This window comes from Homarus americanus, unplaced genomic scaffold, assembly GCF_018991925.1.
Source record: "Homarus americanus isolate GMGI-L3 unplaced genomic scaffold, GMGI_Hamer_2.0 scaffold32583, whole genome shotgun sequence".
In the NCBI taxonomy this organism is placed as follows: Eukaryota; Metazoa; Arthropoda; class Malacostraca; order Decapoda; family Nephropidae; genus Homarus; species Homarus americanus.
In genome coordinates, this window is record NW_024713129.1 from 8008229 (window position 1) to 8025582 (window position 17354).

Consider the following 17354-nt stretch of genomic DNA (forward strand, 5'->3'; position numbering starts at 1 on the left):
TCGCACGGTACGGCAAATACTTGAAGTTGGGTATGAACTCCTGTATGGTCAGATACCAGCGTGCTAAACGCCCTGATAAGTTCTTCCCAAGAAATAGTTCTGTCACGGCCACATGATCTGTGTGGACTGTGATCGGATATCCCAAAATGAGGTCCCGAAAATGCTTGAGAGCCCACACTACAGCTAATGCCTCTAAGTGAGTAGCTGAATAGCGTGTTTCTGCATCGTTGAGGGTGCGACTGGAGTATGCTACTACTCACCATTTTCCTCGGTGATCAGTTTGCATGCGCACTGCCCCTAAACCTAGGCCTAAAGCATCAGTACACATGGTAAATGGTTTTGTGTAGTCCGGAAAAGCCAACACTGGAGCGTTCGTTTAGGCGCTCTTGAGGGCATTAAAACCGTCCTCTTGTTCTTTAATCCATGTAAACTCTACATCCTTTGTGAGGAGTTTAGTGAGTGGTGAGGTTAATTTGGCATAACCTTCAATGAAAGAATGGTAGTATTCTGATAATTCCAGGAAACTATGAAGTTGATCCACGTTCTTGGGACAACGGAATTGCTTGACCGCCTTTACCTTGCAATCTATTGTGTGTATACCATTGCCATCCACTGCGTGTCAAGAAATTGGATCTTGGATTTGAGAAATTCACATTTGGAAAGTTTCACTTTCAATCCAGCTATTTGCAACTTTGTAAAAACTTCTCGTAGTTTCTTAAAATAGCTTTGTACATCTTTGCTTACTATGATAAGATCATCTAGATAGGCATAGACTGTGTTACCTATCATTCCAGCAAACAAGGTATTTATCATTCTTTGGAATGTTAACGGTGCATTTCTTAGGCCAAATGGCATTCTTAAGAATTCGAAATGTCCCATGGGTGTACTGAACACCGTTACCTCACGGGATTCCTCATGTAAGGGAATTTGCCAGTACCCGCTAAGTAAATTTAGGGTACTGAAAACAGCGTTGTCTTTTCCTAGAGACTGTAGTAAGTCATGTAGGACAGGCATTGGGAACCTGTCTGGTACAGTTGCCTGGTTGACTCTCGAAAATCTATGACTGGTCTCCATCCTCCATCTTTCTTGGGAACTAAAAATAAAGGTGAGTTCCATGGTGATGAGGAAGGTTGGATTACCTTTTGGTCCACCATGTCTTGTACCATCTGGTGGACTACCACCCTTCTGCTGTGGGGTAGCCTACATACTGGGATGTAGATTGGGTTAGTGTCCGGCTTAAGTGGAATACGATGGTTTGTCAACGTTGTTTTACATAGGGGTTCTCCAGGTAATCCTATGATTTCCTCGAACTCGGCTCGTAATTCTAAAAGATCACTTTTGCCCTGAGGATGATCGACTACTTTCACGTGTGGCGCGATTAACGCTGCTTACAATATGTGATTTTTCATTCGATTCCCCGTGTTATACTACCTATTGGTAATTCTATTGGCTCTTTGACAACCGCTTTGTCGTAAACAAGGAAATTACCTAAACAACACCCCTTTCTTAAGGTTATGAGTCCCCCAGTTCTATTGAGAATGAGGACATCTGTGAGACTACCTAATTTGACTATGCTTAATGTTGACTCAAGTGACAAACCTTTCACTTGTGAACTTTCACTCAGACACACAACATCTGTTCCTTCACTCACATTTGGCAAACGTACTGTGGCTCTAGTTAGTTCCTGGCTATGTAACCGTTGTACACCAGTTAACTCAGCAGGCCTTAGAATCCAGTTCGTGCCGCTTTCATCAGAAATGTCCTTTGAGCTACTAGGTGGAGTTTCAGGGAGTGACTCCATAACTAATTGCTTCTGTGCCAAAGACCCCCTCACGCCTGTCAAGGAAGTTATTACATGAACACTTGAAGTAAGCAATTGATGTGAAGGTTGCATTTCGTGATATGTTTTACAATTATGCGTGATTGTTTGATTTCGTGGCTGAACATTAATGTTATTCTGTCTTAAAGTGGCAAAACCAAGTAACCCGCCCGCTGGCAAAGAAAATGCCTTGACTATGTAGAAATCCGCCAGAAACGCTTTACTGGACCTATAAAAACGGATTGGTAGTTTTATTACCCCCGCTATGTCTAATTGGATTCCCAACACACCGAACAGAGGAATGTCTGTAGGTCATATTGTCCACTTATTTGGAGAGTATCGCCGCTTGAGTTCATTGAACGACTTTAATGAGATAACATTGGCACAGGCCCCCGTTTCTATATCTAGGGATAACTGATTGTTACTTATCCTTGCTGGTATAGTCAACACTTCCACTTTGTTTAACTGGCGATTAATGAGCCAGTATTGGAAGCATTGTTTTCTTGAACCGTTGACGCTATCCTAGATCGTGTTGCTGGAAGCTCTCTTCTTCCCCCGAAGGCTGTGTACGTGTCTCCAATCGATTTTCAATCTCTTGCCTCATACGCTGTATATTTCTGCAATCTTCCGTGTTGTGGTATGGAGACTGATGTACTCTACACCATTTATTCAGAGTGCCTTTAGTGTTTGGAGACATTTTATTTCCTGTGTAATGTCCCTTTGGAATTTTTGGTTCAGCAGGACTATCTGATTTTTTAAAGTCCTGCAAGGATCATTTTCCTTGATCTTGCCTCTGGCTGGCTGGGTACTTATCAGCTTGTCCAGCAAACCAGCATTTTTTTGTGGTATGTCCATTACGTTTGCAGACTTTGCTAAAAATTATCTTTTGGGGTTTGGTTCCGGTGACGGTTTGTGGTTGTTCCTTAGAGCTGGTGCCACTGACAGAGCCCTGGGAGTAAGTTTCGCCAGTTCAGCAATTTCCTCCACGTAGTCTACAAGCTTAGTCCCTACTTTAAATTATTTCTCTCGGGCTTTCTTGCATAAGGGTTCATTTGATGACAAGATAAACTGAAGGAACTCAATAATCCTGTAGAAATTTTCTTTAGACAAGTTGTCATTGTCATCGAACCAATCTGAGGAGCCCATATAAGTTTTGAGATCTATCTTAGTGTGTCTGGCAAAAATCTGGGCGTCTTGCTCGTCATTTGCGAACAGAGTGTCAAGTGTACGTTCCGCCATCTGGAAATTCCAAGTAAGAGGTCCTTTGGTCCCTGACCCAAAAAAGGAAATGAATTGTTTCCTCAACGTTGGATATTCATCAGTTTCTTCATCGAGGCTGAAGCATAGATAGCTCTAGCTGCGCGACTACCGGTTTTGATGAGGCTTCGGACGTGTGATATTTTATCTATATCGTTAGTGACATTATTATTTCTCTTTACATCTTCGCACTCGCAAAAATGCTAAAGTAGTATAATCTGGATCGTCTGCAGTAAACTCTTGTACCTTAATGTTATTTGGAAGTATCTTTACAGTTTGACAATCCGATGAAGTCGGTGGGTTAGTAGAACCACCTGATGCCATTTTTGTTGTGTTAGTTAAAGCACTAGCGTTAGTAACAGGTGAAGGTAATAGGTAAATGTTACCTGACCTTTATTGTCTACTGTATAAATCCTCAAACTGAGAATCTAAGAAATTTTCACAGCTAGCTAAAGAGTTGGTAGGTGTTAACTCTATTTGGCTAATTTGTGGTAGTTCTTTCTCACTATCAGTTGCCACTAGCTCCTATGAATTTTTAGATGACTGACTATCAGAGTCTGAGTCACTAATTTCCAATTTGATACCCAAAATTTTTGGAAGAGGGTCCATATATAGGAATATTTATCACTTCACTCACTGTATGAAAGTCACTACATTGCCCACTCACTGAGTTATGAGAATGAAGAGAAAAAATATTAAAGCTATTAAAAAGTACTAAAAGTATTTAAAAGTATAGAATATATATCTACTTTTTGTAAGTAGAGGACGTACTTTCTAAATGAGTTTATTTAATTTTACCTTTGCTCATTTGTGCAAGTAATTTGTATTTTATATTGACTACATGTGAAGACTTCTTGAAGTTCAATTGTGTTTGTGTTATAAAATAGTGGTTGTTTGTGATCTGCCTGAGTGGAGAATCCGTGTAGTATCGCTCTGGCGATGACGTCAGGTTTTACGGCGATCCACCTGGGTGGCTGGCCTCTTGCAGCGATCAGCCTGGGGGCTGACTTTCTTGCAATGATCCACCTGGGGGGGCTGACTTTCTCTTGCAGCGATCAGCCTGGAAACTGACCTGGGTCTTGCGCACTGAAGAGGCTTGCTTGTTTAAGCAAGAGATTGTTTCCTTGTCTGGAACCACTTTGACAAACTTCCTAAACTCCGGTGATGTAGTGTTAGCTGGTAGTGATCTCAGTCCACACATGGGGAGGCTCGACTGCTCTCGTCTCCGGTCGGGGTAACCTTCAGTTGGGTGTCACTGAGGGTTTGCCTGTTAAGTTGGCAATCTTTTATAATTTGTTTGTTACCTCTCAGCTTCTGTGTATATGTATGCAAGTGTTTCTAGCCACGGTCCACTTATTTTTCTTGTAAATGCTCTTTGTTGATGATTCACTTAAAGAGCCACTTAAGTCACTGGAATCACTGTTTTTATTTGTTTCTGAGTTTCTGACCCAGATATAGTCCTCACCAGCACAAGACCAGATATAGTCCTCACCAGAACAAGACCAGATATAGCCTTCACCAGAACGAGACCAGATATAGTCCTCACCAGAACGAGACCAGATATAGTCCTCACCAGCACAAGACCAGATATAGTCCTCACCAGATATAGTCCTTACCAGAACAAGACCAGATATAGTCCTTACCAGAACAAGACCAGATATAGTCCTTACCAGAACAAGACCAGATATAGTCCTCACCAGAACAAGACCTAATATAGTCCCCACCAGAACAAGACCAGAAATAGTCCTCACCAGAACAAGACCAGATATAGTCCTCACCAGAACAAGACCTGATATAGTCCTCACCAGAACCAGACCTAATATAGTCCTCACCAGAACGAGACCAGATATAGTCCGCACCAGAACGAGACCAGATATAGTCCTCACCAGAACAAGACCTGATATAGTCCTCACCAGAGCAAGACCAGATATAATCCTCACCAGAACAAGACCAGAAATAGTCCTTACCAGAACAAGACCAGATATAGTCCTCACCAGAATAAGACCAGATATAGTCCTCACCAGAACAAGACCAGATATAATCCTCACCAGAACAAGACCAGAAATTGTCCTTACCAGAACAAGACCAGAAATAGTCCTTACCAGAACAAGACCAGATATAGTCCTCACCAGAACAAGACCAGATATAGTCCTCACCAGAACAAGACCAGATATAATCCTCACCAGAACAAGACCAGAAATAGTCCTTACCAGAACAAGACCAGAAATAGTCCTTACCAGAACAAGACCAGAAATAGTCCTTACCAGAACAAGACCAGATATAGTCTTCACCAGAACAAGACCAGATATAGTCCTCACCAGAACAAGACCAGATAGAGTCCTCACCAGAACAAGACCAGATATAATCCTCACCAGAACAAGACCAGAAATAGTCCTTACCAGAACAAGACCAGAAATAGTCCTCACCAGAACAGGACCAGATATATTGTAGTCCTCAAAAGCACAAGACCAGATATGATCCTCATGAGAACAGGACCAGATATATTGTAGTCCTCACCAAAACAAGACCTGATATAGTCCTCACCAGAACAAGACCTGATATAGTCCTCACCAGAACAGCACCAGATATATTGTAGTCCTCACCAGAACAAGACCAGATGTAGTCCTCACCAGAACAAGACCAGATATAGTCCTCACCAGAACAAGACCAGGTATAGTCCTCACCAGAACAAGACCAGATATAATCCCCACCAGAACAAGACCAGAAATAGTCCTTAACAGAACAAGACCGGATATAGTCCTCACCAGAACAGTACCAGATATATTGTAGTCCTCACCAGAACAAGACCAGATGTAGTCCTCACCAGAACAAGACCTGATATAGTCCTCACCAGAACAGTACCAGATATATTGTAGTCCTCACCAGAACAAGACCAGAAATAGTCCTTACCAGAACAAGACCTGATATAGTCCTCACCAAAACAGTACCAGATATATTGTAGTCCTCACCAGAACAAGACCAGATGTAGTCCTCACCAGAACAAGACCTGATATAGTCCTCACCAGAACAAGACCTGATATAGTCCTCACCAGAACAGTACCAGATATATTGTAGTCCTCACCAGAACAAGACCAGATGTAGTCCTCACCAGAACAAGACCAGATGTAGTCCTCACCAGCACAAGACCAGGTATAGTCCTCACCAGAAGAAGACCAGATATAATCCTCACCAGAACAAGACCAGAAATAGTCCTTACCAGAACAAGACCAGAAATAGTCCTCACCAGAACAGGACCAGATATATTGTAGTCTTCACCAGAACAAGACCAGAAATAGTTCTTATCAGAACAAGACCAGAAATAGTCCTTATCAGAACAAGACCAGATATAGTCCTCACCAGAACAAGACCAGATGTAGTCCTCACCAGAACAAGACCAGATATAGTCCTCACCAGAACAAGACCAGATTTAGTCCTCACCAGCACAAGACCAGATATAGTCCTCACCAGAACAAGACCTGATATAGTCCTCACCAGAACAAGACCAGATATAGTCCTCACCAGAACAAGACCTGATATAGTCCTCACCAGAACAATACCAGATATAGTCCTCACCAGAACAAGACCAGATATAATCCTCACCAGAACATTACCAGATATAGTCCTCACCAGCACAAGACCAGGTATAGTCCTCACCAGTACAATACCGGATATAGTCCTCACCAGAACAGGACCAGATATACTGTAGTCCTCAAAAGCACAAGACTAGATATGATCCTCATCAGAACAGGACCAGATATATTGTAGTCCTCAACAGAACAAAGCCAGATAGAGTCCTCACCAGGACAAGACCAGATATAGTCCTCACCAGAACATGACCAGATATAGTCCTCACCAGAACAAGACCTGATATAATCCTCACCAGAACAAGACCAGATATAATAATCACCAGAACAAGAGCAGATATAGTCCTCACCAGAAGAAGACCTGATATAGTCCTCACCAGAACAAGACCAGATATAGTCCCCACCAGAACAAGACCAGATATAGTCCTCACCAGAACAAGACCAGATATAGTCCTTACCAGAACAAGACCAGATATGGTCCACACCAGAACAAGACCAGATATAGTCCTCACCAGAACAAGACCAGATATAGTCCTCACCAGAACAAGACCAGATATAGTCCTCACTAGAACAAGACCAGATATATTCCTCACCAGAATAAGACCAGATATAGTTCTTACCAGAACAAGACCAGATATAGTCCTCACCAGAACAAGACCAGATATAGTCCTCACCAGAACAAGACCAGATATAGTCCTCACCAGAATAAGACCAGATATAGTTCTTACCAGAACAAGACCACATATAGTTCTTACTAGAACAAGAGTAGATATAGTTCTTACCAGAACAAGACCAGATATAGTTCTTACCAGAACAAGACCAGATATAGTCCTCACCTGAACAAGACCAGATATAGTCCTCACCAGAAGAAGACCAGATATAGTTCTTACCAGAACAAGACCAGATATAGTTCTTACCAGAACAAGACCACATATAGTTCTTACCAGAACAAGACTAGATATAGTTCTTACCAGAACAAGACCAGATATAGTCCTAAGAACATAAGAACATAAGAATGGAGGAAACTGCAGCGGGCCTATTGACCCATACTGGGCAATCCCGTTTATACCCAACCCCTATTGCTCATATAAGCATCCAGCCTATGTTTGAAGCTATTCAGCATATTCGAGTTAATGATGATAATTGGTAACTTGTTCCACTCATCCACTACTCTGTTTCCAAACCAGTGTTTACCTATTTCACGCCTAAATCTAAATTTGTCTAATTTAAAACCATTGTTACGAGTTCGCTCCTGGTTGGATAGTTTGAGTACCTTTTTAATGTCCCCTTTGTTTAGCCCTGACTTCCATTTATACACCTCTATCATGTCGCCCCTCACTCTACGTCTCTCGAGGGAGTGCAAATTAAGATGCTTTAACCTGTCTCTATACTCAAGGTTCCTAATGCCCGGGATTAGTCTTGTCATTCTCCTCTGAATTCTTTCCAATGATTCTATATCCATTCTGTAATTCGGTGACCAGAACTGAACTGCGTAATCCAGGTGTGGTCTCACAAGCGCAAGATACAGTTTTAGGATGACCTCGCTAGTCTTGTAACTAACACTCCTTTGTATGAACCCAAGTACTTTATTAGCCTTGTTACGAGCAAAAACACATTGTTTACTTGGCTTAAGGTTCCTACTTATCATTACTCCTAAATCTCTCTCGCAGTCGGATTTCTCTATGGCATCGTTGTTCATCTGGTATCTGGTTTCCCTGTTTACATCTCCTATACTGGGTACTTTACATTTGTCCACGTTGAATTTCATCTGCCATTTTTCAGACCATTCGAAAAATTTGTTTAGATCTTCCTGTAGTTTTGCCTCCGGAGTCCTCGTCAGATTTAATTACACGTCCTATTTTAGTGTCATCAGCAAATTTACTTCTGTTGCTGTCTATGCCGATATCTATGTCGTTTATGTATATAATAAATAATAATGGTCCAAGTACTGAGCCTTGGGGAACTCCACTTGTGACGTTGCTCCAATGGGACTTAGTGCCGTTAATGCTCTCTCGCTGTTTCCTGTCCTGTAACCACGCCCTAATCCATTTAAGGATGTTACCTTTGATACCATGTGCTTCTTCCTTTCTAATTAGTCTTTCGTGGGGGACTCTGTCGAAGGCTTTGCTAAAGTCGAGATATACCACATCATAATTGTGCCCCTCGTCCACCGATTCGAAAACTGATGAAAAGAATGTTAATAGATTAGTTAGACAAGAACGTCCGCTTGTGAAGCCATGCTGGGAATCATTGATCAATCGGTGTTTCTCCAGGTGATTTCGAATAGATTTTGAAATGATTGCTTTCAGTAATTTGCCTATTATTGATGTTAGACTGATTGGGCGGTAGTTAGAGGATAGTGATCTATCCCCCTTCTTGAAAATCGGTATTACATTCACTATCCTCCATGATTCTGGTACTACACCTGTTTTTAAGGACATGTTAAACAACTTTGCTAAGGGCATACTAAGCTCTTCCTTACATTCCTTTAATACTCTGGCAAATATCTCATCAGGACCAGGTGACTTATTAGGCTTTAGTTTGTCTATTTGCTTACTAACATCGTTACTAGTCACTACTATCTCTCTTAATTTGTTTTCTTCTCTATCTCTGAATAGAGTCGGTGCCTCGGGTATCATGTTTAAATTTTCGGTGGTGAAAACTGTTGAAAAATATTTATTCAAATTATTGCTTATTTCTCCGTCGTTATCAGTTAGCTCGCCGGTATCTGACCGTATTGGTCCAATCTTTTCTCGTGTTTTAGTTTGATACATTTGGTAGAATCCTTTGGGTTTTGTCTTCGCCTTTCTTGCTATCCTTACCTCATTTTTCCTCTTGGCTTTCCTTATCTCAGTTTTAACCCTACTCGCCAATATCTTGTAATAATCGTGGAGGTAAATTTTGCCACGCTTTATCCTTCTTCCTATAGCCTTCCTTTGGCCAATGATGTTCTTTAAATAATTATTTATCCATTTAGGGTCATTGTTGTCTGATCTGAGTTTTTTGTATGGTATGTTCTGCCTTTGTGCATAAAGTAACTCATTATTTAAATTGTCGTGGAACTCGGCAAACTCAGATCTCGTTATCAGGTCGGAGTCATCTGTCAGGTTCACGGCCAAGCGCGACACCCCCTCTCTCAGCTGCCTCTTTAAACTGTCAAAGTTTGCCCTTCTGAAATCTGGTACTTTAGTGGAATTTTCCTTACGTCTGCCCTGAAAATCTAACTGGAATCTAATTTCTTTCTGATCGCTGTTTGCAAGTTCGTTCCCTACCGCGACATTGCTAATGAGGTTTTCTCTGTTTGACAGAACTAAATCGAGTATATTATTACCCCGTGTGGGTTCGGTTATATGTTGACTTAGGAAACAGTCCTGGATCGTCTCGAGAAAATCCTCACCAGAACAAGACCAGATATAGTTCTTACCAGAACAAGACCTGATGTAGTCCTCACCAGAACAACACCAGATATAGTCCTCAACATAACAAGACCAGATATAGTCCTCACCAGAAAAAGACCAGATATATTGTAGTCCTCATCCGAACAAGACCAGATATATTGTAGTCCTCACTGGCACAAGACCAGATATAGTCCTCAACAAAACAAGACCATATATATTATAATCCTCAACAGAACAAGACCAAATATAGTCCTCACCAGAACAAGACCAGATATAGTTCTTACCAGAACAAGACCAGATATAGTCCTCACCAGAACAAGACCAGAAATATGGTAGTCCTCACCAGCACAAGACCAGATATAGTCCTCACCAGAACAAGACCAGATATAGTCCTCACCAGCACAAGACCAGATATAGTCCTCGCCAGAACAAGACCAGATATAGTCCTAACCAGAAGAAGACCAGATATAGTTCTTACCAGAACAAGCCCAGATATATTTCTGACCAGAACAAGACCTGATATAGTCCTCACCAGAACAAGATCCAGATATAGTTCTTACCAGAACAAGACGTGATATAGTCCTCAGCAAAACAAGACCACATATAGTTCTTACCAGAACAAGACCAGATATAGTCCTCACCAGAACATGACGAGATATAGTTCTTACCAGAACAAGACCAGATATAGTCCTCACCAGAACAAGACCAAATATAGTCCTCACCAAAACAAGACCAGATATAGTTCTTACCAGAACAAGACCAGATATAGTTCTTACCAGAACAAGACTAGATATAGTTCTTACCAGAACAAGACCAGATATAGTCCTCACCAGAACAAGACCAGATATAGTTCTTACCAGATCAAGACCAGATATAGTTCTTACCAGAATAAGACCTGATATAGTTCTCACGAGAACAAGACCAGATATAGTCCTCGCCCGAACAAAACCAGATATAGTCCTCACCCGAACAAGACCAGATATAGTCCTCACCCGAACAAAACCAGTTATAGTCCTCACCCGAACAAGACCAGATTTTAATTCCGTTTGGTTACTTTTGCAATTCTTTCCAGAGGGAGTCTCACAAGTTTGATTTTTTTTTCATCTTTGAAGGAATACTTTTTTATCTACGGATGCTTCATATATTAATTATATTATCATTTATATTAGAATGTTTTTGGAATAATAAAATTCTATTGAAAGATTTATGTAAAAAAAAAAAATTGGATTTTGTTGTGGTTGTCAATGATCGAAAGTCATTTAATATATGTAATTAACTTTTCTTTTCCTTTAGAACACTATTGGAGATCCCATGTACCACACTTTGTATGAAACCTTCGCTCTGGTAGATGAGATATATGACAAAGGTTTCTACTTCCACTCAGCCGTGACAGCCTTGTGGGGGGACTTGGCTGTGGTACTTGCAGAGTCTAAGGTTATATACAGTACACTGTACCTTTTCTATTTTACTTTATTAATACAATTAGATATTTGATGATAATACTAATGTAATAACAGTACTGGTTCACATGGTTGAAGTTGTACTCAGATACTGTAGTCAAAGTGTTTAACATTTTTATACATACCGGTAACTTAAGGGATACTTACCGATATGTTTAATATTTTTACTTTTATTTTTCAGATACTTCCATTTTCATTGGTTACCTACGCCACCTTTATCATTGGAGCTCAACAAGATATTTTTGAAAACTATGGAGAGCTTATTTCTTCACAAAATATTTCATGGCGTAAGTACTGTATTCAGGCTATTACTGTACTTTAGGTTATATTATAATTCTTCTAATTTAAAATTTCATATCATTGTTTACTTTGGCCTTCCAGGGTAACATGTATACTGTACCTTATTTATCTATGGCCACCCAAATTAGAGGTGGCCATACAGAGGGAAAAAAAGCCAGTGGTGTGTTGGATCCCTCCATTGTTCTTGATACTCTTGTCAAGGGCTATTTTAAAGCCCAGTATGTTTTTTATTCTAAAACTTGAGATGTGGAATCAGTCCAAAAAAAATAGTCTTGGCATAGTCCAGAAAACTGTGAGGGCAAACTTTTTCGGAGTGAGAGTTGTGATTTCTTGGAACAATCTACCAGAAAGTGTTGTGACAGCACCGAGTGTGAGCTTTTTCAAGACAAGACTTGACCAACACTGGAGCAGGTTCAGGTACATTCAGGAGCCAGTGCATGCCCAGTACTTGCCAACAGAGCGTAACAGAGACGTGACCGATCGCCCAAGCGGCTAACAAGCTGATCATTTGGTGAAGAGGATAAAAGAAAAGGAAAAGTAACAGAGACGTGACCGATCGCCCAAGCGGCTAACGAGCCGATCAGTGGTGAAGAGAATAAAAGAAAAAAGAATGGTGTTCTCTATCATTCCATCAGTACCAGCAGAATGGTGGAGCCAGATTGACTGATTCGCTAACTAGAGAAACACGAGAAGAATATTATGCTAGAGATTTATTGTGCTCAGTGTAAATTTTAGTCTTATTTCAATCAGTACAAATTAAAATTCTTCATTGATTTTCAAAAATTTCATGGGTAATAAGTAATTCTTAATGTCAACATCATTCATGTAGTCATGAAGTAATCATCCAATCCACCATCTAACCACTGCACCTAGCTGAGTTCTTTCTGCACTGTAGGTCACATGGGGTGAAGGGGGGTCATGGTCGACTTGCAGGAGGGCTGTGATGTAAGTTGCTCATCAAAGAGGGAGGGGATTGAGGAAAGCAGGGAAATTCATGAAAGAAGTAAAGGAAGGATGAATGTAATTTTTTTTTTCACTTTACAGTATTACCCCGTTTTACGCGTTTTTTTACGCGTTTCTACGTTTACGCGGTACCCCGCCAGAACCGGAATGTTCACTTTACGTGGAGCATCTACTCTATTACACGGAGAGCGGCTGGCGGTCATCTCGCGCCGCGCCATTTTTGGATTCAAACCTCCCACCATCTCTCCCTCCCTCTCCCGCCATATCGCCATGTTGGGTAAGCGGCGCGAGTAGGTTGCGCAGTGTATGTCTTTGTTGCGTTATCGGTGACGTCATATGACGGATCGGCCTGTGATTGGGCCAAGCATCCTTACCTCCCTCCCCGCCAGCTGTGATTGGTTTAATGTAATATGACGTGCCCTGCCGCGGGAGCGATGAAGCCCGTTGACCTACCCGTGTCAGTTACACCCCTCCCGGCTACACCGTGTATATTGATATCCATTGTTCCATAAGAATGGCTGCCACCGGACCACCACCACCACAAAGAAACCTTGCATTACTTGGACTCAGCCGCCCTAAGCCAAAGAAGATACGACGTGCCCTAAGGTATGAGGTGAAGTACAAGATCATCCAAGAGTTGGAGAAAGGAACAAGACAGGTTGATTTGGCGCGCCAGCATGGTGTGAACGAATCTACGATCCGGACAATCAAGAAGGATGCAGCCAAGATAAAAGAACACATGAACATCACAAAGTCTACAGGTGCTTCTATGATCAAGTATTGCCACAACAAGGTGCTTCTCAAGATGGAGAAATTACTTGTCAGCTACTTGATTCGTCAGGCACGACGGAACATGGCGGTGGACAAGCGCTCACTTAAGGAGTACGCACGTGAACTGTATGCAGCAGTGTCACGTAAGATGGGAATTGCAAAGCCCAAACCCTTCAATGCTTCCTCTGGGTGGTTGCAGAGGCTTAAGAAGAGGAACAAGATCATTAACATTAACATTGGTGGTGAAGAAGCTAGTGCTGACCGTGTTGCGGCTAGAGATTTTCCTCCGTTTTTACGTAAGATTATGGAGGAAGGACAGTACACCGACGACCAGGTGTTCAACATGGACGAATCCGGCCTCTCTTGGAAAAAGCTACCTTCCAAGACCTTCGTTGTCAAGACTGCCAGCAAGTGTCGGGGCCGGAAGTTGCAGAAGGAGCGCATCACGGTCCTCTTTACCACTAATGTCTCCGGTTCCTGTAAACTCAAGTTATCCGTGATCCACACAGCCCGCAAGCCACACGCCTACAAGAACATGGACATAACCAAGCTAAATGTCCACTGGCTGACCGCACGTAAGGCGTGGATGTTCTACTCTGTCCCTCTCCTGGTTTGATGACTGTTTCGTTCCCGACGTGAAGAAATTCTGTGAGCAACAGAATGTTCCATTCAAGATTTTGTTGCTGCTTGACAATGCACCAGGACACTCGCCCCTACTGTTGGATCGTCACCCCAACGTAAAAGTGGTCTTCCTTCCTCTCAACACTACGTCATTAAACCAGCCCATGGTCCAAGAATTAATCTGCAATGTGAAAGCTGCATTCTCTGCAAAGAAGTTTAAGCTCCTGAACGACTATATCAACACCAAGGATGAGTTGCGTAACCTGGGTGACACCGATAGCAAGAGCGAAGAGGATGAGGAACAACAGTTGGCATAGCAAGAAGTACTTATGAAACACTTTTGGAGGAAATTCAACGTCAAGAAAGCTGTGGACTTCTTGGTGGAGGCATGGGATCAGCTGTCTTTAGCAACGGTTCGTCACGCATGGAGACATGTGTTGCAAGGTATCCCAGGTGGGAGGCAGAGTCAATCTGTGACTGTTGAGGTTCAGACTGTTGCAGCAGCAGTGGACCTTGCCAGAGAAGCTGCGCAGAGTGTTACAGCTAAAGGCTTCTCCGAGACCACCAACGACGACATTATGGAGGTGATAAGGGATCCTGATGTGACTGCCGACGAAATGTTAGAAGTCGATGACGTCAGTGAAGAGACAGGCAGTGCGACATCCCAAGAAGAACGCAAGTTATCTCATGGTAATGTAAGGGGTGCCATCGAGTGTGTAGAGAAACTGAAGCTCCTCCTTTCCGACGATCCTGACGATAACCGGTATGAAGTCTTCACTACCCAGTTGTTGAAGATTATGGAGCCCTACATCAAGGTGTATCACGACAACATTATCACTAGCCGTCAACAAAGCATTACCGAGTTCTTCGCCCGCAACCCACCACAGCCAGCCCAAGCCAGTGATAGTGATAGAGACAGTGATGGTGACTTTCAGGGATTTGTCAGGGAGGCACTGATAAGTGTGGATGACAGTGATGGTGACTTACCTGAGGGCCAGTAGCCTGCCCTCCGCCTTGGAACCAGCCTCCATTCCCTTACACCGACCCATCTCTTCTACTAACGTGAGTGTTTAACCAAACCTTGATTTTTTCTAACCTAACCTACCATGATATATGTGCTAAACCTTGATTTTTCTTTTACCTGGTACAATATATTATTCTCTTATTGATATTTCTCTTCTATATTATGTGTGTGTGCATACCATCATAAAGTTAAGATGTTATTTTTACCAAAACGTACGTATTGTGTCGGGAAAAAGTTGAATTTGGGGGACGGCCCAGTCTCTATTTCAATTAATCCCATATGTTCTGTTGTTCACTTTTCGCATTTCCCGCTTTACGCAGGCCTCCCTGGGTTCAATTGACCGCGTAAAGCGAGGTATTACTGTGTGTATATATATATATATATATATATATATATATATATATATATATATATATATATATATATATATATATATATATATACGTAATACTCAGCATGCTGAGCATGATTAGATCGATCTGATCACCAAGATACTAAAAACCAGTCTCAAACTCATATTTCACACAAAGACTGTTCAACGAGCTTATGGCGCCCATTAGAGGTCTCACTACAAGCTCGTTGAACAGGCTTTGTGTGAAATATAACAGAGTCTAGGACTGCTTAGTATCCTGGTGGTCCGTGGTAGGTTCCCCGGTCACAGTCAAGGGCTCACCGGGTCTGAATCCTGGCGGGTTGAGGTGTTGATTGTATGTAGAAGTCCGCGTGTATTGGGCTGTGGCCGTGGGTTGAACTTGGTATATATATATATATATATATATATATATATAATATATATATATATATATATATATATATATATATATATATATATATATATATATGTATATATGTATACATACATATATATATACTATATATATATATATATATATATATATATATATATATATATATATATATATATATATATATATATATATATATATATATATATATATATATATATATATATATATATATATATATATATACAGTATTACCCCGCTTTACGAGGTTTCACTTTACGCGATTTCTCATATATGCGGTGCCTCGCCAGAACCGAACTTTCACTTTCCGCGGTTCATCTACCCATATACGCGTGAAGTATAATTTTTGTTTTTTATTTAGCTCATAAAATTCATACAAATTACCCGGCCAGAATATAATTTACATTGCTGGAATTCTTACAATTTGATGATCATTTTGAATATAAACATCATAGATTTTGCATTAGACATACAAATTTTAGATCTAATGTTTACTCTGAGTAAATATGTTATCTTTTGTGCAAAATATATGACATTTATATTCAAAATATTCCTGGTCTTACAAGGAATCCAGCAATGTCAATTATATTATCCTAACTTTAGTCTGAGGTATTATTTATTACTAAAAAGGTAAATATTCTGGTTTTCCCACACATTTATCGGGTAGGGAGGGTTGATGATTGAGGGTGGCGATTGTCGCCATTGGACCGATCAGTGTAGGCCTGTCACTGTTTAGCGAGGTATCAAAGGATCTCTTGAGTGAATCTAGCCGTCTGGGTGCCCAGCTGACGACGGGACGATCGTTAGGGTCATCAGCTCTCCTCTACCTCGGCTCACAACACCACATGTCTCGAGCAGCTTTGTGAAACCCTCTTGCTAACGGGAAGCTAAAGCTTCTCTCAACTGTACAAGGTCTGATTGGCTCAATCCCTTCCGTTTCATGGATGTACTGGGGGTAAAGTGAGGCCAGCTGAGTGATACAGGGCCGCACACTGGGGCCAAGAGTCAGTGGAGTTAGAGGTACACTTTCCAAGGTGGAGAAAGGCTGATTTGGGCCTTCAACTACGGGTGCCTGTTGGTTGTGCCTTAAACGACTATGGAGTGCAGGTGGAATCTGTGTGTGTGTTAGGTTAGGGAGCATGGTTCACGGGTATTGGACTCAGTAACGTCTTTATAATTGTGACAATATTTTTGTGTGTAGTTAATACTATTTTTTCAGTTACTAATGTATGTTGTGTGCATTTAAAATTTCTTTATAGTTTCAATCTCTGATATAACCTTTGTTCCCCAGAGTAGTGTTTAAGTTAGGTTAGGAGGTGTGCATCTGTTGGTGTAACATAATTATATTGAGTGCCCTTAAGGCCTATTCATTGTAGAGTATTTAATTTCT

The 17354-nt window shown here is 41.4% G+C and overlaps 1 protein-coding gene across 1 annotated transcript in view; it reads left to right on the forward strand.

The window, feature by feature from the left end:
- LOC121866512 (N-acetylated-alpha-linked acidic dipeptidase 2-like) overlaps positions 1 to 17354 on the forward strand; it is a gene marked incomplete at its 5' end in the record, with an annotated part of 181617 nt that overhangs the window by 143566 nt on the left and 20697 nt on the right. Inside the window, 2 exon segments of the mRNA XM_042366273.1 lie at positions 11352 to 11492; positions 11700 to 11805. Of these exon segments, the coding sequence (XP_042222207.1) occupies positions 11352 to 11492; positions 11700 to 11805 (247 nt within the window).